The sequence below is a fragment of the Bombyx mandarina genome, chromosome 16, assembly GCF_030267445.1.
Source record: "Bombyx mandarina strain Sakado chromosome 16, ASM3026744v2".
Classification (NCBI taxonomy): Eukaryota; Metazoa; Arthropoda; class Insecta; order Lepidoptera; family Bombycidae; genus Bombyx; species Bombyx mandarina.
In genome coordinates, this window is record NC_143222.1 from 9,603,979 (window position 1) to 9,627,320 (window position 23,342).

General features: G+C 35.4%; 1 protein-coding gene across 1 annotated transcript; it reads left to right on the forward strand.

Annotated features, from left to right (window-relative positions):
- The first annotated feature begins 764 nt into the window (after positions 1 to 764).
- LOC114247731 (apoptosis-inducing factor 3) lies at positions 765 to 23,238 on the forward strand. Its single transcript, XM_028180752.2, has 4 exons — positions 765 to 1,503; positions 1,698 to 1,784; positions 6,369 to 6,703; positions 20,440 to 23,238. The coding sequence occupies exons 1-4, from the start codon at positions 1,437 to 1,439 to the stop codon at positions 21,736 to 21,738; spliced, it is 1,788 nt and encodes a 595-aa protein (XP_028036553.2). The 5' UTR covers positions 765 to 1,436; the 3' UTR covers positions 21,739 to 23,238.
- Positions 23,239 to 23,342: the final 104 nt, after the last annotated feature.

The following is a 23,342-nucleotide window of genomic DNA, read 5'->3' on the forward strand; positions in this document are numbered from 1 at the left end:
CAAATGATAGATAAATGTAGAATCATATTTAATTTTATGAAATGTTTGCCATTTATTAATAAATTTAACTTAATAAAATATCAAATAGTATATTAATAATAGATTAAATTAAAATTACCAGGTAATCAGCTTATTTCTCTCAAAGCGACGACTAGTACTAGCCCCTAAAACTTGCTAAAAACACAATACCGTCAGCTTTTTTAATTAAGCATTATTGATGGAAATAGTAATATCACAGTTAGAAGTAGAAATTCAAGACTAGTACATACCAATATTAAACGACTTAGTACATCGGTTATTTACGTTAACTAAATATTGGTATAATTTAAGAGTACTTATAGATGGTATTATAAAGGTAAGGAATTCTAATCCCAAACTAATCCTAAGCACGCGTTTGTTCAACAATTAGTTACAAAATTAAAGTTATGTTTTTAAAAACAACTTGATACCAACAAAATTACATTTATTGTGAAATATCAATTGAAAAATGTAATAAACGTATACATTGAAAAATTTTCATTTACATTTTTGCAACTATGAAATCTCAGTAGCAGTTTATTTTAAAAAGGTTTCCGTCTTTACTTCTTACGTCTTACTTCTTTTCGTCTTACTTATCTTCAAAGAAAAATCTTGGTAATATTAGTCCCGGAGAGAGATAGCGCTTATAATAATAGCGCACTGTACATTCGTTTTCAGCGCGCTATGTAAGTATCGCAGCAATTCCCACTTAAATGTGGTACATAAATCGAACAGCTTCTTTCAGCTGTCAAACTATAGTCGGATTTTTAATTAGACGAAGCCAGCTGACAGTAGCTAATGTCACTTTGTGAAATAATGTTGCTATATTTAAAGTAATAGTGATGCGTTCAGTTCTCGTTCAATCACATGAATGAATAATGAGTTTGAAGAGTTAATCATTAATTTCAAACTATCAAAGAATATTATTTATATTTTACAATAAAATTGTATTAAAGTGCTCCAATATATGTTACTAGTAGTATGTAACTACAATCAGTTTTTTTATTTTCATTACCTACCTATAATTGTTATATTTTATACGTCTATAATTTCAACTATATGATGTATTGGAAATAGGACAGTCTTACAAGCTTCCTCGCAATGTTTTTCTTAATGTTTAAAACACTCGGTATTCAGTACAGGTAGATACTATAGGAACATAATATTTCGTCGAAAACCCGTTGGTATGTACAAAGCACGCCTAAAATTCGAACCCCGTACCCGATATCGGCAATTCGGCACACCAACTATTCACTAGACAATCGAGGAAATTTCATTAATTCAGGAGTTTTTTCAATCGTTCACTTTGTCACAACACTATTTTTATTTCATCAAAAACTGACAACACAGTAAACGTCAGTTGACTTCGTCTAATAAAAAATCCGACTATAAGTAAAAATATCAAAATAAAATTGACAATGGTATCATTCATTCGGAGTCAGACTAGAGTGATAGTTAGTAAGGTTTCGAAATATTTTGTTCAAGGTAAAATCCTTCGCTCCTTTCTCATTTACGAAAAATATTTATTCAGTAACTAACCTTTTTCGTGGATAGAACGGATAGTATTTAAAATTGCTAGTGTATAATCTATAATTGCATTATAGTTTAAATGAGTAAATGTCTATTGCAGTTTTGAAGGTACGAAGTGAAAATCTCGAAATTTGTTTATTTTTTATTAGGTCCAGTGGTTAAAAAAAAAATGGGAAGCTCCTACTCGAGATCATATTCTCCCAACAGTGGCCAAGGTGGAAGCTGCAATGAAAACCGTGAGTAAACCGGTTTTTCGTCATTGACTTTGGTCGTCATTAAATATTCTAAAAAGTTTTTTCATAAATGAAACATTCTTTAAAGAAAATTAGAGCTAACTTAATTTTATGTAAAGTATGAAAACTAACAACAATTAAAATTAATTGAATTTTTTTAACTACTATAACACTGAATTTAAGAATTTCGTAAATATGGGCCATTGTTTGTATTGTAACAATTATACACACTTCTCTATTTTAGTGATCTAGCCATCCTTTCCAATCTTGATATGCAACACTATCCATTATAAAATTTATTATCCCAATGTATTGTGATTGGAAAAAATCTGCATATTGAATCCCTATTTCTTTTTATTTTAGTTATTAATTGGAATTGAAGTACAGTAAAAAATATGAGTATAATTATTTTTCATTAGCAACTTTTTTTACCATCGTTCTTAATAAGATAATTAATTACCTAGTTTTTCCAGACATTTAAATACATAAATCTATTAATCATTAGATAGCTCATCACATCACAATCTAGTGCTCACCCAATACTGAGTATGTAATTTATAAAAAAAAAAGGCAAAACATTTTATTTGAGAAGTAATAAATTGAACTAAAGTAAATATACGATTTAGAGTTTTCAAACACTCAAAAGTTTTATGTAGACAACATCAGCTGGTTGGTCTGATCTGACTCAACAGAAAAAATAATGCTTAGTATGATTCAACATCGTGATTATCTCTCTGAATAATAAGAGTTTTTCTCAACATGTGAACAGCTGTATTGTTCTGTGACTTTATTATATATTTGAATCATTCTATGTAAATTTAATATGTCTATTGTAAAAACTTCTTGTGTAAATAAAATAACAAGAAGAATAGAAGTTTATTACAAAAATAAATTACTAACAAACTTATGTACTTGTGTCCTTTGAAACTAGTTGCAAACCCCATATATTGAAATAAGTTTATGAAGTATTCTGATTCCAATTAATTCAAAAATACTATATTTCAATATTTTTCTAAATAATCATGTCCCAGGCGTTTTCATGCCCCTGAGCGCAAGGACCTCAGAGGAGGTTTCCATAGAATGAGATAGAGGGGTGGGTACACTATTCAGTGCACTGGACAGTTACTGTATTAATTGTACTAGGTCTCAGAAGTGACTCAGGATTTTCCTGGACTATCTACAGACCCCAAACCCTATGTTTACGCCTGACCCACATTTCAGTGGAAGCTAGTTACTATAGCTCATAAACATTGACAATCTCGGACGACAGCCAAAATGCTGCCTGCTGCCCCCAATCCATGTTTGGTTTTTGCCTTAATGGCTAAATGGGTATGTGGCCCGTATAAGACCTAAAATTTAATTTAAGATATCAAAATGTTTAATATATACTAATATATAAATCTACAGTGGTCTTTATGGATGTTCTGTTATAACTATTGAACCATGCATCTGATGGACTTGAAACTTGATATCCATGTAGAAAATACATGTACTTAATGGATAGGCTAATATTTATATGAATGTTGGACTCCCTACACCAGTTGCGGGGGCGTTAATGATGAGAATCTTTGTGGGGATGAGATATAATAATGCTAATTTTAAATGCCCAGTGAAGCGGACGGGTACAGCTAGTATATCATAAAATGTCAGCTTAAGAATATTCCAAATTTGCCTATTTATCTGTGTGCAAAAATCTAGGCGATCTCTTGCTCTTGTGATGATTTAACGAAACCCAACAAACAATTTCATAATAATTATGTTAAATTGCTCATTATTAAAATGTGCCTACATAGTACATTCAGTCAGGCCATCAGAACTCTCGTCTTCCTACCTACATTTCGAACTTACGTCATTACCGAATTTAAGCGTGACAAACAATCGGCTTGTCTAAGTAGATATAAAAAAAATATCGTAATTACACAATAAAGCTTAATATCGAAAATAAAATGTACTTCAATTTCCATGTATTCATTCGCGTTTATAACGGAAGTATAATATAAGATTTGAAAAGCGAACTGGACCGTTAATTTTGAAAGGCCGTTGTATAAATGTTTAGGTTACGGTTTAAGAAACCGAAAACATTTTTTCCCTTCTTTTAAATCTAATCGTTTTAATATAAACACCTGGATTACTCAGTGGTAACTCGATCGACCGAATGCTGTTACTGTGATGCTTCGAATTTACCTCGTAGAATAAATATATTTACATACGTGATGAGCAAGATTTATGATCGAACTAAAACTTTTCAAAACGGAATCATTGAGCCATTTCCCAACTCTCGATACTGGAAAAAACTCGAGTTCTGAATAAAATGCCTGTTTATAAAACATGAATATTCGTTGAGAACGCGATCATTACTTTTCCGCAGTTAAATCGAACAAATATTTGTTGATTCCAAGGTGATTTGTTGTAATATCTAGTCTGCGTGGTGTTGGATATTATGTAAACAAAAACAAATTGTGGCGCTATTAGTCGATGACCATAAATAAAAAAAAACATAAAATTAATCTACATACCTAACTTTAAGTAAATAGGTTGGCAATTGAATATTATTTTCTGTTTATTCTGAATGCTTCGGTTAGCGCCATTCGCTGTTGGTTCCTATGTAATTTTTACGATTAAAAGATTTAGACCACCTACCTGAAGGAAATCGATGTAGACTGGAATTTAAATGAAATAGCCCTAAGCCATGAGGCGGACGGGGTACAAATCGATGAAACTCGGCCGGTGTTCAAGTCAATATGTATTCAACGGCTGCCGGCGTACAGTACGGTGAATTCTAACCGAAACGCATTACTGCTTCACGGCAGAAATAGGCATGATGGTACCTATCCGTGCCGGGTTAAAAGACGCCCTACTACCAGTTTACAATTCATTCAAATTTATTTTATCACCTTCTGCCCTACCTATCGTCCTTAAATTATCAAAACACTGTCTAAACGCTCTTTCCGGGATTGTCTTCAGTTGTCGCCGCAAATTCGTGTTCGCCACTCATAAGCACCTGTTTTTGATAAAGTCGATTCACCTTAAACCTTCTACATATTAACATTTTCAGTGACTCCGAACACGAAATACCATTGGCGATGCAAAATTTAAGAAACTCTTTGTTTGATGTCTTATGTCCATTGTGAAATTCGCGATACACATTAGATGTGATATAGTTAAAACAACATTGTATTTAATCTAAGTAACAGATGTAACTCAAACTTCGCGCCAAAATGGAATACAGTTCTGCCAATCTAAACAGAAAAATAAGTTTGCAACCACAAACAAATCATTCATTCCCCATACTTTTTTGATTGAATGCACAACGGAATTGAAATTGAGCTCATGTCTGAAGGTGATCGGTGTCACCCAGACGATATCTAAAGTCTCCGGGAATCAATTAACTCAAACTGGACCTAAAGTTTGTATTACCGTGTGTGTAATAAAAAAAAGAGAGTAAGACTGGAAATGTTCAAGTACCATGCGCCACAGTCCATATTATATATTACAGATGTACGCATACTAGGACTATATTTATGGTTTAATATGTTGATTAATTTCATATTCTAGACAACTTTCTGTATTAGGATGCAAGTCAGGGCCTTGTCGGTTTCTCGGTGACCTTACATATCATTATGACAGCACTGTAGAATTTTCATCTGGGAAACTGGGTCAACGTATTAAAAGCTTACCCATTATGAGATAAATGTCCAGCCTCTATTCCATAGTTGTAGCCTTACAGTCGTATAGTTGCAGCGCATCTTGGCTTATTCATCAATGGGAATACGACAGAAATAAAAATAATTCAAAAGAATTAATACGGGATTTTAATTACATTGAAACGATATTTAAATAATAATTACTCAAAATTAATCATTAATTGTTCAAATTACTAAATAGAATCAAATTATTGTAATCGTTTTTAACGTCCATCCCAATACCAATCAACGCATGGTATCATATTTGCTTAGTCGGTGTTATTGATTAATATAATCTATGGCTAGCTTATTTTAGCCACTAATGACGTCACACATAATGTGGCTGCGTACAGCCAAAAAGTTAATTCAAAAAGTCGTCCGGTGCATTCGTATCTGGCGATGCAACGATGTTCGAATCCCGCAGGCGGGTACCAATATTTCTAATGAAATACGTACTAAACAATTGTTCACGATTGACTTCCACGGTGAAGGAATAAGACCGTGTAATAAAAATCAAACCCGCAAAATTATAATTTGCGTAATTACTGGTGGTAGGACCTCTTGTGAGTCCGCACGGGTAGGTACCACCGCCCCACCTATTTCTGCCGTGTAGCAGTGATGCGTTTCGGCTTGAAGGGTGGGGCAGCCGTTGTAACTATACTGAGACCTTAGAACTTATATATCAAGGTGGGTGGCGCATTTACGTTGTAGTTGTCTATGGGCTCCACTTAACACCAGGTGGGCCATGAGCTCGTTCACCCATAGAAGCAATAAAAAAAAACAGCCCGAGCATTTTAAAGTTTGTGCAGCCCGAATCCCTATTGTAGCCCTACGGGGGCTGTCATAAATGCTTTTATCAACTTAATAAAGCTAATTCATAATTCCTTTTATTTTTATGAAACAGGCGGAACCATATCCCGAATGGAGTCTACAAACAATTACGTCGAATCGGTCGTTTGTCAAGAGAATGACCTCAAAGACAACGAGATGAAGGTTTTCGACATCGGCGAAGACGGGAAGGTGCTTGTAGTGAAACAGAAGGGAGAATTCTCCGCTATCGGAACGAAGTGTACGCATTATGGAGCCCCTCTCATTAACGGCGCGCTGGGGGACGGAAGACTGAGGTGTCCTTGGCACGGGGCCTGCTTCAATCTGAAGACTGGGGACATTGAAGATTTTCCTGGTTTTGATTCGCTGCCGTGCTATCAAGTTACCGTAACCGATAAAGGAGAAGTAAAGGTCAGAATTTATTCATGTTTTATTTTACAGATTTTTAACTACTCTAGTAACACAGTAGGTAGCATTGAAAGTTGAATCTCGTGATGTCAATGCAACACTAGATGAACAGTGCCAACGATTTCCTAATAAAACTAATGCTAAATAAAACGAATTGCGTAATTACGTAATGCGAATCCATATCCAGTACAAAATTGGGGTTGTAATATTTCTCATAAATAAGCGTCCACTTAAATTCAGTGAGCGCTAATACAAGTGTACATCTCGATAACTCAAACAATAACACAGCAGGATATACGTGCCGTTTTTGAACCCCAACACATTGACATTTAATAATAGTATGTAGTAGTTATTACATTTATTATTAGTATTATTATGTAGTAGTAATCAAAGGCGATTCGGTTTCAATTCTCGTTCGGAGCAAAACGAATTTTTCGGTTACCGAACAATTCCCATTGAGCATATTTCCATTATTTCCATTAAATAAAAGTCGGAGTAAAAGTGGTGGTATTATTACGGGACATTAGATTTTCTTCCTCGCGGATACCAGGTTCTGTTGTCCTTCTAATTTTTTTTTGTTAATCACTCCAGATCCTGTTGATATTTATTCACTTCAGTAAGCCGAGGTGTTATCCTGCACGAGCGACTAAAAGTTATTTTTGTACCCCCTTGGAAATTTAAGTACTATTTCTCTAGAATCTGGAGTCTAGATTATAGTTACCCTATGCCCTTCTCTGTGCCCGTACGTGTGGTAACGCGCACGAAACATTTCATGACATTCATTCAACTCTCATTTCTAATACGAGTGTTGGATTTTTTTTTTATTGCTTAGATGGATGGACGAGCTCACAGCCCACCTGATGCTAAGTGGTTACTGGAGCCCATAGACATCTACAACGTAAATGCACCACCCACCTCGAGATATAAGTTCTAAGGTCTCAGTATAGTTACAACGGCTACCCCGCCCTTCGAACCGAAACGCATTACTGCTTCACGGAGGAAATAGGCGGGGTGGTGGTACCTACTCGTGCGGACTCCCAAGAGGTCCTACCACCAGTGATAACGCAAATTATAATTTTGCGGGTTTGTTTTTTATTACACGATATTATTCCTTCACCGTGGAAGTCAATCGCGAACATTTGTTCAGTACGTATTTCGTTAGAAAAATTGGTACCCGCCCGCGGGATTCGAACACCGGTGCATCGCTTCATACGAATGCACCGGACGTCTTATCCTTTAGGCCACGACGACTTAAATGCACATATTCTACTACAAGGCTTGCTTTTTTGTCGTTTAGCTACGTGTAATTAGTAAATTAGATCTATGGACGTGCGCAAATCAAAAGTACGCACAAAAAATACCAATCTGTTGAATTGAAACATTACACACATTATTTATATTATTTATTTATCGTAACATTAAAAAAGAAAGAAATGATATCGCATGCGTTGTGGTTAAATTGTTGCATTACCGACCAGAGAAGTTACGCCACACGCCACTATAAGTAACACAAAACGATACATTGAAAACAGTATAATACTATTTATGTTTGTACTAAATGTCATGCTACTGCAGAACAAACTTATTATTATGTTAAAATGCGTTCTATTAAAAGAAAAGGAGAAACCGTACCGAATCGACCTTAACACAAGCAAAAGTTAGGATGCTGTCAGTCGCAACGTAAATTTTTCGCAAATTCCGTGACCAGGGTATGGAATTGCATAGGTAGGTATATAATTTGCATTTTGGTACGCGCGTCTCGTGAACGCTTTCTAAACTTTCTTTGGGTAAAATGGTACATACAGTTTTCTTCAACAGATATTTGGTAACTTGTGGAATTATTTGGAAAAATGGAGAAGATTGTCCTAAAGATAATTTTTCGTTTTTAGTAGTGGCAACGATAAAATTAGATACATTAATGGTGACGGTACACAGTCCAGAGAGAGAACTTAGCCTGAACATTAGCCTTTAAGGTTTCTGTATCATCACACAACATCATACCCGATCATGTAGACCGAATGGTAAACAGTCGACGTCACCCAAAGCATGTCATTACGAATCCTCCCGATCCATTAACGGTGCTTTTAGGTACCAAAAGCACCAGTCACCGTCCTCGTCGAACCCGTCGCTTGTGACGAAGGGCTCGACGAGCGAATTAACCCATATACACAGCCCACTGAGTGTCGCGCCGGATCTTCTCAGTGGGTCGCGTTTCCGATCCGGTAGTAGATTCTGCGAAGCACTGCTCTTACTAGGGTCAGTGTTAGCAACACTCCGGTTTGAGCTCCATGAGCTCACCTACACACGTTAGGGTGAAGCTGAAATAGCCTCTCAAGGCAAGCATAGGTAGGAAAAAAACACATACACACATATACACAAAATAATTATCAGAAAAATAAATTAAAAAATAAAAGTCCAATTTTTTCAAATTCGTGTACGTTCTAGTCTGATTCAGCTGAGAATTTGCGTCTGGTTGGTCAGCTGGCTAATGTCTACGTTTCTTGGATACCATAGACTTTGACGGTTATGTAAGGTTAAGTCCGTGCCGAATTCCAGATGCACCGGGTACCCCTAAGCTCCAATGATGTTATATTGAAATTAGTTGGTACTGTTAAGTTAAGGTCTATAATTGTTGAAGAACAATTATAGAGATCCTCAAACCTCTCTCATTTTTTTTTATTGCTTAGATGTGTGGTCGAGCTCACAGCCCACCTGAAGCCCATAGACATCTACAACGTAAATGCGCCACACACCTCGAGATATAAGTTCTAAGGTCTCAGTATAGTTAATTAAAACACATGAAATATACCGTCGTTCACAGCGTACTCACTTAAATGACTACGCTTTACATTTTTTCTAGGTTTTCAATACTATACTGTGGTCTATCAAACGATTAACCTAGATATTTGGACGTGTTTTTACTACAATTTAAATACATTATATGTAATCGTGTCTGAGTGATAGAAGGTCATTTGCGAAGGTCAAATGACTTGAATGAAGTTAGATTTCGGGTCAATAACTTAATGGGTTATTTTAATTAGGACACTATTATAAACTTACTAGCTGACCCGGCAGACTTCGTATTGCCTCAATCGATAAATAAATGACCTAAGCTATTGTATAAAATAAACTTAAAACAAACAAAAGGAATCCGTCCGGCGGGGGACACATCAAAGGGAAAACAAAATTGTTATTTTTATTTAATTCCGAGCATTTTCTTAATTATCTACCTTTTAAACCTTCTCTGGACTTCCACGAATAATTCAATAGCAAAACTAGCCAAATCGGTCCAGCCATTCTCAAGTTTTAGCGAGACTAACGAACAGCGATTTATTTTTATATATATGGATATAAAGTTATTGTACATATTATTATCATATCCAAAAGCGGCAAATGATGTTGTTGAAAAGTTTTTCTTTGTTCAATGTGAACCCAAGGTTGTAGATCCTACCTTGATGTTCATTCATTTACTTTTCACACTACATTAAGCGGTAAGGTCTTTAGTATATCCAAAAAAAAAAATATTCAAAAGATGATAAACAACCTAATAAATACCAGATCAACTGACCACGTAATAGCAAGATTCAAATGCATACAGGAATTTGACCTAAGCGAAGTACTTACTGTATGGCATAACTATACCTAGTCAGGTCATAAATTCTGTCACATGTTTAATGTAAAATAATTGAAACAAGTTTATTCATTATGTAACCATTCATATACCAAAATGAACTTAACAAAACATAGATTCTTATGACACTAAAGTTTATTCAAAATGACCTCCGTGATTTTGAATACAGGCCTTCAATCTGCGCGGCCAGTCGTGTATCGCAGCACGAACGAGGTCCATGTCAATATCGGCGGCTGCCTTAATCAAGGATGTCTTGAGTGACTCCAAATTGGGATGAGGCTTTGAGCACGCCTTTTCCTCCAAGTGTTGCCATATCTTGTAATCTAACGGATTCAAATCTGGACTGGAGGAGGGCCAGTCTACGTGCCGGATGAAGTCGATTTCACGCGCCGCCAGCCAGTCTTGTGTGCCCATCGCTCTATGAGCTGGCGCCGAATCTTGTTGGAATACCCAGTGACTGTTATTGAACATGGTATGAGTAACAGGTTCCACAAGGTTCGTCAGGACTGTATTTTGATACACAACTGCATTCGTTTTTACACCTTTCTCACAAAAATGTACCTCTGTTAAGCCCCAATAAGAAACTCCCAACCGCACCATGAGCGAGGATGGAAAATGACCTCGTTGGACACGCGGAATACGGTTGCTCGCTTCTTCACTACTGTGTGCGTACACTTTATCATTTTGTTTGTTGTAGCTCTCTTCTACGGTAAAAAATTTTTCATCCGAAAAAAGAATTTCCCGATATTTTTTTCCCGCGTACCGCTTCAACAAAGCGCGGCATCTCTTCAGTCTCAGGTCCATTAGACGAGCATTCAAACGATGTCCTGTTTTTCTTCGATATGCCCGAAGCCCTAAGTCTTCATTTAACACCCTTTTCACCGTGGTTCTGCTTAACCCCATCTGAAGGGCCAACAGTTTCTGCTTACGTTTGGGATTTCTTTGAATTCGCGCCTTCACAGCTTTTATCACTGCTGGAGTCCTAACAGACCGAGGGCAACCACTTCTTGACCTGTCATCTACACTAGAGTCTTCATTGTATCGTTTGATGGTACGATAAACGAATCTTTTGGTTATATTAAAATTTTTCAGCATGTTAAAAATTTGAATTGGCGCGTAACCGCAACGATGCTACGCAATAACTGCAACACGGTCCTTCTTTAAGCGTCCACTCCATATTTAAAAATGAGTAAAATTCTAAAAGTATACATTTTTATTTTCATGAACAATTCGAATTCAATAAACTTTTTTGTGGCCAGCATTCTAAAAGAAAAGTTTTTACTGTGTGACAATACTTATGACCTGACTAGTTATGTACCTGCAAGGGCCTTCATATAAAGTCAAATAATACTTAATGGTGCGTCTGAGGTGGAATTTTTTTTCTAGGTTCTTTATTGAATATGTACATATTTGTCGTAGTTCGTGATAAGGATATATATTGATGTCGCTGATAACATGACTGCACTTTTAAATGTGTTGTTGTTGTTTTTTTTTAAATCAAGAACAGAATAGGACTGTCAAAATTATGTACTGTTAATAAAAAAATTTTGTTAAATGCTGCATCCCTATTCTGGATGTTTTCTGGTGGGTTAGGTTTTTTATTATGTTAATAGTTATATTGTAAGATATATGAGTCGACTATTATCAAAGCCGGCAATCTGACTTTTGGACAATTATTGGTAACTAGCGACCCGCCCTCGCTTCGCTTCGGAAACATTAAAACAAACATGAAACCAAAAAAAAAAAATTAAAAAAAAGTAGCCTATGTTCATCAGGGACAATTTCGGCTTCTAATGGAAAAAGAATTTTTCAAATCGGTCCAGTAGTTTCGGAGCCTATTCGAAACAAACAAACAAACAAATCTTTCCTCTTTATAATATTAGTATAGATAAGAAAAACGAATTATTGACTTTGTATTCCATTGGCAGTCACAAAACTCTTCGGAACGACATCTTAGATAAATAACAGGTTAAGTATTAACCTTTATTTAATGCAGGTTTTGAAGCGTATTCTTTGAAGGAGACGATTATATTCAAATCAATCTGTATTGACATATCAATAATTTTTTTTTGTCCAAATGCACAGATTGCCACCTTTGATAATAGACGACTCATATACACTAAAAGTATTACGTTTTGTGAACAGAGAGCGCCTTAATTCAAAAATGTCGTTCGAAGGCGGAATAACAAGTGGTTGCCCTCTAACAGTAGATACCGCCAAGGGCACAATAATGCACGACTTAAAATGCCATTATACAACATTACACTGAACTAAAAACAGTTTTGACTGAGTAATAAATGAGGTTTATTCGGATATCGAATAAGAAAGATGATTTTTTTTATTGCCTATAGGTACATGTGGACGAGCTCAGTAACGTTTGTGTAACTAATTATAATAACTAGTGGTCGCCCGGTAGACGAAATTCGACTCTAATTAATTGAAATTAATAGTTTGTACACTATTATGATTCTATTTTCAAAGACTATTATACTTCTATATACATAATCACAAATATCGCCAAGACTACACTATAGAAAAATATTAATTAAGACAAACAATATTTAATCTATTCTCAATTTGACCACAGACGTCAAGAACAAAAGTTTGACAATAAATAAATAGTATGCATGCGTGTGTGCGTCAAATACATGGTGGTGTGTGTAATGTTTTTTTTATTGACTTAATGTATTTATAAGGCATAATTAAAAAAAAATAACATCCTGCACTCCTCTATATTCTATAAGCGTGGGAAATTTCATACTCCTCAGTCCGCGTAATTTTCGTAAAAAGGGATACAAAGTTTTTCCTTCACGTATTAATATATAGATATCTTTAGCAATGACATTGACGATTTTCTCTATACCAACCACCGATTATGAATTCGATTACGAATTCGTATACTGGTTTTTACTGGGGGTAGGACGTCTTCTGAGTCTGCACGGGTAGGAACCACCCCCATGCCTTTTCTGCCGTGAAGCAGTAATGCGTTTCGGTTTGAAGGGCGGGGCAACCGCTGTACTGTTAAAAGTGAGGCCTTACAGCTCATGTCTCAAGATTGGTGGCGGCATTTGCGTTGTAGACGTCTATGGGTTTCGGTAACTACTTAACACCAGGTGGGCAAATAAGATTGTCTCTCTATCTTCTGAAGTAAAAAATAAGCAGATTATCTTTATCGGATTATCAATTATCTTCAGGAAACTATGTAACTAATAAAGTATTTTTATAGGCATATTTTATTGATATCGGAAAAACTAAAAGTGTTCAAAGTCACGAAATGACTTGCGCCTCGGAATCGCCGTGTGCAAGATGACTAATGCTAAATCTATGGTTACCTCATATTTCACGATGACTCGTAAAGGCAATGTTTTTATCGCCGTGTCTAATTCTTTGTAAATTTTAATGTTTAACTAGTAGGACAGGTAAGTTTTAAGGCGTGAATGTAATGCCGATGCGATAAACTAGCTGATAACAAAACTTGATGGTCAATTAAGTTCGTTGGTTCAAAAAAAAAAACTTTCCGATCCTAGATTAAGCTATGTGATCGCAGAATTAATTTGATACATAACTAGAAGTGCCCGACGGTTCTACCGGGAGATTTTTTGGGGGGTATAGAAGTAGACCGTTTATACTGGCTAAACTCACTAGGAGCCATCAACTACATTAGGCTGTTTCATTTTATCACAAAAATATCACTGGATAATATGTCAATTTAACCCGCGATAAATTGAGGCCGTCATCAGCGCAAAAGTGGCCTTACCCACAATTTTTCATTGTGATGCTTATTTATACCTAGTCAGGTCATAAATTCTGTCACATGTTTAATGTAAAATAATTGAAACAAGTTTATTCATTATGTAACCCTTCATATACCAAAATGAACTTAACAAAACATAGATTCTTATGACACTAAAGTTTATTCAAAATGACCTCCGCGATTTTGAATACAGGCCTTCAATCTGCGCGGCCAGTCGTCTATCGCAGCACGAACGAGGTCCATGTCAATATCGGCGGCTGCCTTAATCAAGGATGTCTTGAGTGACTGCAAATTGGGATATGAGGCTTCGAGCACGCCTTTTCCTCCAAGTGTTGTCATATCTTGTAATCTAACGGATTCAAAACTGGACTGGAGGAGGGCCAGTCTTCGTGCCGGATGAAGTCGATTTCACGCGCCGCCAGCCAGTGTTGTGTGCTCTTCGCTCTATGAGCTGGCGCCGAATCTTGTTGAAATACCCAGTGCCTGTTATTGAACATGGTATGAGAAACAGGTTCCACAAGGTTCGTCAGGACTGTATTTTGATACACAACTGCATTCGTTTTTACACCTTTCTCACAAAAATGTACCTCTGTTAAGCCCCAATAAGAAACTCCCAACCATACCATGAGCGAGGATGGAAAATGACCTCGTTGGACACGCGAAATACGGTTGCTCGCTTCTTCACTACTGTGTGCGTACACCTTATCATTTTGTTTGTTGTAGCTCTCTTCTACGGTAAAAATTTTTTCATCCGAAAAAACAATTTCCCGATATTTTTTTCCCGCGTACCGCTTCAACAAAGCGCGGCATCTCTTCAGTCTCAGGTCCATTAGACGAGCATTCAAACGATGTCCTGTTTTTCTTCGATATGCCCGAAGCCCTAAGTCTTCATTTAACACCCTTTTCACCGTGGTTCTGCTTAACCCCATCTGAAGGGCCAACAGTTTCTGCTTACGTTTGGGATTTCTTTGAATTCGCGCCTTCACAGCTTATATCACTGCTGGAGTCCTAACAGACCGAGGGCGACCACTTCTTGACCTGTCATCTACACTAGAGTCTTCATTGTATAGTTTGATGGTACGATAAACGAATCTTTTGGTTATATTCAAAATTTTCAGTATGTTAAAATTTTGAATTGGCGCGTAACCGCAACGATGCAACGCAATAACTGCAACACAAAAGTTTTTACTGTGTGACAATACTTATGACCTGACTAGGTATATTGCAATTTATTTAAAACATAATAATTTTTGATGCAAAACCAGCGTATCCCTAGTTTCACCCATAGATAACAGATGGCTTTGTAAACATTATTTTTGCGCGTATTGTTTATGCCTTAGTGTCAAAGTAAATTCAAACTTCATTATTTCTATCCTAACTATGTTAAGCATAAGCCAATTTTGCGCGGACAGCCTCAATTATGTAAAACAGAAGAAAAAAAAATTAAACACGTTCTCCTTTCCAGGATAGTGTTACTTGTGTCAAAAGGTCTTTATATACCTTTTTCGATTCGTTCCCACGCAAAATCATGACCCAGGGAATATACTGCTGTATAAGTTATGATAGATATACCCGGCGCACACTGTATTATTATCGAGATCTCGCAGAACTTAATTCAATCTTGCGTGAATTTATATTTTTTTAATTTTACGTGTCAAACGTACGTGTACGTAAATGTTAATATTAGATGTTATTTCGTATTTCTAAATAAATAAATAACATTAATTATTAATAAAAATCATTTATTTCTTTATTTTCTTTAAAAATATTATTTTTAATACTGCAACTTTGTCCTAAATACACAAGAAATATATTTTACAGCCCTAAATATATTCAAAAGACTAAAAAAAATTCGCATACCCTTCTACACATCTTCCTCCGTCGAGTAAGTTTCTTCTCCCATGTTCATTTTGCACTGTTGATTTGGAAGATTGGATCTGAACCTATCAGAAATCGGTTAAGTACGTCTCGACGCATGTTTCAATTACTTCTTTTGAGTGTGAGAGGATTTTGTGTATACTAGAAGGCATGTAGTATCAGAAACAATGTACTAAATAAAGTTTTCTTGTCTCTTCGGCATATGTCTTGTGCCTCCAAGATAACAGAAATGTTTGATTAAATCCAGATTGATCCCTGTTATATTCATATTTTTTTTATTGCCCTTGTAGGCAGACGAGCATACGGCCCACCTGATGGTGAGTGGTTACCGTCGCCCATGGACTTCAGCAATGCCAGGGGCAGAGCCAAGCCGCTACCTACCGGTTACATTTCTCCCATTTAGATTGTATTTTTGCTGTAAGACTACTTATTAACATTTGAAGTGATCGTGGAGGGTTTCTACAGTCCTCTATGTCATAATAATGTAGTATTTTTTCAATTATAAGGTTATTTTGACCTTTTTTTTATTACTTGGAAACTATATATTAAAAATATCTCGCCTTTTCATTGCGCTGAAAACTAAAAAAAATGTATGAGCGGGGCAAATAGGAGCAAGGGATTCCAACTAAATTTCAAAGAACATTAACCGTAGAATGCTATAACAGTGATTTCCCGGTGTATACACTTGCATACATTTTTAAAAGTCAACACTAATACAAAAATTTTTTTTTTTTCAAGGACTACAGCAAAAACGTTATTAATTAATAACATTTCAATATTATAAGGTTCAAACTTACCTTAACGTATCCTCGATGATATAACAAACGATAAAAATGACCAATTATAGCACTTTAAACGACAAGAACAGACCTGTTCGCATTCTGCAATAAAGCAAAACTAAACAATACACTCGTGCTAGTACGCATAAGCTATGTTTCGAGACTTCCCCTGTGTTGTATGGTGTTACACACTTATTAATTTTATTTAATATTGGTTATTTAGTTATACACCTGTGTAATAAAGGGAGTTTTAGGAATATTTAGAAGAGTATTATTTTTTAATTAAGTTCTGCTAGATCTCGATACTAATACAGTGTGCGGCGTGGACCGGGTCATGTTGTTTAGTATGATAAAAGGTTTTCTTTTTTTTAATCAATGTTACTAAGTAAATTATATTTGAGCGAAATATGATCAAAATTTCTTTAGTATTTTTATTGCGTGATTGAGAAACCAACGTATAAGTTTACGCTTAAATAATATTAGTTTAATTTAAAGATGAGCAAAACGCGGCCCGCTAAGCTTTTCTAAAATTGAATTTATTTTATCGACTTTCTCCCATTAATTCGTTTTTCTGTTCTTTTCGTGTTTGTTTTTATCTTGCATTAAAATTTGTATACGAAATCTTTACTTTTTTTTGTTTTATATTTTTATATTCTAATATTTATTATAGATAAAGTTTCGTAAATTATTAATGAGAGTTAACGTATAGTCGGATTTTTTATTAGACGAAGTCAACTGACGTTTACTGTGTTGTCAGTTTTTGATGAAATAAAAATAGTGTTGTAACAAAGTGAACGATTGAAAAAACTCCTGAATTAATGAAATTGCCTCGATTGTCTAGTGAATAGTCGGTGTGCCGAATTGCCGATATCGGGTACGGGGTTCGAATTTTAGGCGTGCTTTGTACATACCAACGACTTTTCGACGAAATATTATGTTCCTATAGTATTTACCTGTACCGAATATTGAGTGTTTTAAACATTAAGAAAAACATTGCGATGAAGCTTGTAAGACTGTCCTATTTCCAATACATCATATAGTTGAAACTATAGATGTATAAAATAGAACAATTATAGGTAGGTAATGAAAATAAAAAAAAACTGATTGTAGTTACATACTACTAGTAACATATATTGGAGCACTTTAATACAATTTTATTGTAAAATATAAATTATATTCTTTTATAATTTGAAATTAATGATTAACTCTTCACACTCATTGTTCATTCATATGATTGAACAAGAACTGAACTCATCACTATTACTTTAAATATAGCAACATTATTTCACAAAGTGACATTAGCTACTGTCAGCTGGCTTCGTCTAATTAAAAATCCGACTATAAGTGCGACCGCCAAAAAAAATTTTAATTTAAATTGGCCCATTGAATATAAAAGGTTTCTCACCCCTGGTTTAGATTATTACAAAAAAAATGCATAAGTATAGTATGTATAGTAAGTATAATATATTCAATGCATGTTCTGGCCTCGTGCAGTTTCAATTCGATCCACATTCGTTTCTTTTGACATTCAGTGAATTTGTTATTGTACATTGCGTTCTAAATATTCAAACGATAACATTTAACAAATATTTTTTCCCTCGAGATACTATTAGTTCGTTTTATGTGAAAAAAAAAAAACGAATATATCAAAAAAAGTTTTTTTTTTTAATTAGAGAGTAATTACCATTATATTCATATGTGATCAATATACCTGTAAACTCTAAAGCATTCAAAACGTCGCAAATAATATCCTCCTTCGTGCGTCGTATTCCTCATTGCTGAGGATCGTGACCTTTACGGAGCACTTTTGTTAGGACTATATTCCTCCATTCCTTCCTGTGGGTGGTCGAGCTCTCAGCCCACCTGGTGTTCAGTGGTTACTGGAGTCCATAGACATCTAAAACGTAAATGCGCAAGACCTTGAGATATACAGTCAAACCTGGGTAAGTGAGAACTGGATAAGTAAGAAAACTCTATAAGTGAGAGTAATAGCAAGGACCCGTCATTTTAAGCTCCCAAAACCTCTATTAGCGAGAAACAGAAACCTCTGTAAAAGAGAGTCGTTTTTTCCTGATGGACCTCCGTAAGTGAGACTGCTACCTATCTATACCTCTATAAGCGACAGCCAAGCTTTATTTATTTATTTATATTATTTAGGAGGAACAAATGACAAAACAAATTACAAATTTAACATCTGCTATTACATATGCTATTTATGACTCATTTTTAACTTTCGTGGAACTTCTTATCATTGTTTTTGTATTGTTTTCTCGTGAATATTGAACCTATTTTATTTCGTGGAACTAAATAACGTTGTTATTTTATCGTATTCTTTTCGAATGGACACGTGTGCCTGTGTACCGTCCTGTTTGTCGGACTCACTCAGTTTATCGTTAATCAATTGCGAAGGAAACTTCTATTCTGCGTCATGTAAAAACGGAAAATTAAAGTACTATCATTAAAGTCATAAACTTAAAATAGTGAATGCATTTGAATGCGGAAAATCGCGAATCGAAATTCAGAGGGAGCATCGAGAAACTCGGGTTAGTGAGAAACCTCTATAAGCGAGAATGAGATTGTGCTCCCTTGAACTCTCGCTTATCTAGGTTTGACTGTAGTTCTAAGGTCCCAGTATAGTCACAACGGCTGCCCCACCCTTCAAACCGAAACGCATTACTGCTTCACGGCAGAAATAGGCGGGGCGGTGGTACCGACCCGTGCGAACTCACAAGAGGTCCTACCACCAGTAATATAGGTAAACTAAAAAAAAAACTTTAACTACGCGCTTTTGACAGTATTTATGAGAAAAATACTGGTGATACCAAATGATTCCGCATATTAACTCAATTTCGAATATTTTTGGAAATTGTACAGAATTCGAAAAGATATGTGAAATTCAAAACCCAAAACCGGTTGTAATGTCTTGTGTAAATACACATATGTCTGCCAAAGTTAGAGAGCTCGCCAAGTCGCAAGGTGTCTCGATCGAGAGGTTGCTTGCAAAAACGTCTAGGTACCTATTTAATATTTATTAGTAGTTGAACATTTTTTGATAAATATTAAGCAGATGTTTGCTGGTTTATTTACATTCTTGATATCTGTTTAAATATTTTGTTTGTCTCAAATATGTATCCAAGTTTTTTTTTTTTTAATATTATTCATTTCTTTCATCTTCTCCCAATATAAACTAATTCCATTTATTTAGTTTTTTTTTTCAGTTCAGAAAAAATGTACTCTTTTAAACACTAACAACTCGTTGTATTCAGGTCAGGTTTTTTGCGTGATGTTTTATAAACGTGCAGATAAAATACATAAAATTTGTGAAACGCTCGATTTTTTTATTTGTGTCAAGGACACCTAAACACTAGGCGATGTAACTGTTTATTGTAGATATCTTTAGGTACCTAGTTTCAGACAGAAAAACACTTTACAGTCTGCATAAGATCATAGGTTCTTAAATTGATTTCAATCGTAGCAACTTCTCCGTAAATTTTTTTTTGTAAACTTCCCTCTTGATTTATTTTCAGTAGCCGTCTCATCACTATTTAAAATTGTGTGCTTAAACAATCCCATTTGTCCTCGCCTTCACTGAATTCGGAAGGGCGGACAAATATTAAAGCCTATAATTCGATCTGTGCTGTTCTCACAAATGCCGATAATTATGAAAATAAGTTAAATTTTTACATTACGTTTACAGGTAAGAGCAAAGATAAGTGACCTCAAAACGAACAAGCGTATAAAGGATATGGGTGTGGTCTCTCCTTGTGAAGGTTCCGTTGTTGTTATAGTGGGCGGAGGACCGTCGGGCGCTACATGTGCTGAATCACTACGCAGCGAAGGATTTAAAGGTCGGATCACCGTTATCGCAAAAGAACCGCATCTCCCTTACGATAGGATTAAAGTATCTAAAATCGGCACAGTCACCGATATAGAAAAACTACAGGCGAGATCACAAAAATATTATGACGACGCCAATATTGAAATAATGAAAGGAGTGGAAGCAACCAAAATAGAACCTAACGACAAGCTTGTGCATTTGAACAACGGTAACAAGCTCCGATACAGCGCGCTGTATCTAGCGACCGGCTCCAAGCCTCGGGTACCTGATATACCCGGCATCGATTTGAAAAATATATTCACCGTGCGGAATTATGAAGACTCCATTAACATACTGACAACATTAGGATCGAATCAAGACAAAGACGTTGTCGTCCTCGGTCTCAGTTTCATCGGCTTGGAGTCGGCCGCTTCATGCAATGAGAAAGCGAAGTCCATAACCGTAGTTGGTAAACAGAAGGCTCCGCTTGAGCAAATTTTCGGCCCAGAAATAGGACGAAGCCTACAAAAATTGTTCGAAGATAAAGGCGTAAAATTCCAGTTCGAGACCACGATAACAAAATGTAATGGCGAGGACGGTGTGATAAAGTCGGTCGAATTGACGAACGGGACCGTACTGCCCGCCGATATGCTAATTTTGGGCGTCGGGACCACATTCAACACAGAATTCGTGAAAGATAGCGGTTTGAAACTGGAAGCGAACGGTACGGTCTCGGTTAATGATAAGCTCGAAACAAATATTCAAAATATATACGCCGGAGGTGACATCGCTCATGCACCCGTTGCGGCCTTCGATAATAAACAGATGACTATAGGCCACGTGGGATTGGCTCAGTACCACGGACGGGTCGCCGCTCTGAATATATTGAAGAAAGAGACGTCGCTCCAAACTGTACCATTCTTCTGGACAATGTTGTTCGGGAAGTCCATCCGGTACGCCGGCTGCGGTAGGGCCGCAAGCACCCTGATCGATGGAAACGTTGATGATTTAAAATTCGTCATCTTTTTCTTTGACGAAACAGACAAGGTAATCGCCATGGCTTCGTGCATGAGAGATCCCACTGTCGCGCAATTCGCAGAATTCCTACATCAAGGCAAGTCGCTGTACAAGAAAGACTTGAAAGATGATCGATTTGCTTGGACAAAGTCTATCAATTGAACGGCGAATCTCAAATGAAGTAACAGTATTATTGTCAGATAGGAGAAATAATACAGGGCGTGATTGACATCCGATTCAGATTTGTAAGTGTACATGTATTCTGATTACATTAAAACAACAATAAAATCCAAGTCAAAAGTAATTCAACTTAGCTTCATGTTCTTTAATCAAATTGAAATAAATTGTTAATAAACTTTAAATATTTATGGCATTTTGATAGCAAGTTTGCTATATATTTACAATTTTGTAGTAAAATGTATCTTAGAAACTAAATAAAGGTTTACAAACAATGCTTACACCTGTAAATGTATAGCGTCATATACAATGTTATATGCTATTTACATTATTTTACATAGAATTTAGGATAAAACCAAGTATTTATTTTTTGTTAAGTTTCTAAGATCTTAAAGTTACTGAAATAATGTTAAATGTTCTCCTTTTTGTTATTATTTCTCATATCGTCTAGGAAGTACAATTTTGTTTTGCTTTTAATTTATATGTAATTACACATAAGTATCCTTATAGATTATCCTATCCTAGTGTTTGTGAAAATTTCATTAAATACTAACAAAATTGTCAATGAAAAAAATTCATCATGATTAAAATATTGGCAAAGTTTTCACATTGATTTTACCAAAATGATGCCAGGGAAATTATGACAATTTTTATGTTATTTAATAGTATTTTACATGCTGTGCAATGTTACGTCATATTTGCTCCATGCCATCCAGTATGTGATGTCGCGTTTACATTTACTGAGAACTCTCACTTCCTTTAAGTTATTTCAGTCTTCACTTCCAAATTATGCCTGAGACCTGGGTTTCAATATTCCCAACACACTTGAAGGTTTCCAGACCCCTAAAATCGGAATGTCTTGACAATCGTTGAAATTGCTTCTTAGGATTAACTGGGTAAACACCTGTTGAAACTATCCTTGACGTTCAGAAGAACATAGAGGAGAGGAGTGATTTCTTGAAAATTACAACTTAAATTATTATTATCATTTTAGAGAAGCAACTGTTAATAAAGACCTGGAATGGTATGGATTTCTACTAAAAATACGAAAAAGATCGATGTATTCACACAAATAACTTCTTAATTTTAATAATCACATGCAATACAGTTTTTATATGACTTGTCAGCCTTTTTACTGATGTCCCCTTTTCTCACAATTGTTATGCTGAAAGCATTTATGTACTTGTACTTGCCTAATTTATGTATAGAAACCATTCACTTTATACCTTACAAGTAATTCGTATTGCTGTAATATGTAATATTTGGTACCTACATACATAGTATGATGTTAGTACTGTTTATTATTATGTAAAAATGTATTGTGAAAGACCAACTACTCTTTTTTTGTAACAAAATGAATTGTGTATAAGCACCTATGTGAACAGATATATTTATCAAACATGTCTGTAAAAATAAAATGTTTGTGTGATAAAAAAGCATAATTTAAATAAGTACTTATTGTAAAATAAAATATATGCAGCATTTGCTATGTCGTTTACTTTTTCCTTGTTAGTTATTTTTATTGTTTTCGTCAAAAAATACATTTATAGTTCTACCAATTAATATGTTTAGAGAGTGTTATTTATGTT

Coding starts and splice junctions, on each gene's coding strand:
- LOC114247731 (XM_028180752.2), top strand. CDS start 1,437: ATGGTATCATTCATTCGGAGTCAGACTAGAGTGATAGTTAGTAAGGTT. Junction 1,785..6,368: donor TGGAAGCTGCAATGAAAACC/GTGAGTAAACCG, acceptor TTTATGAAACAG/GCGGAACCATATCCCGAATG. Junction 6,704..20,439: donor CCGATAAAGGAGAAGTAAAG/GTCAGAATTTAT, acceptor TTACGTTTACAG/GTAAGAGCAAAGATAAGTGA.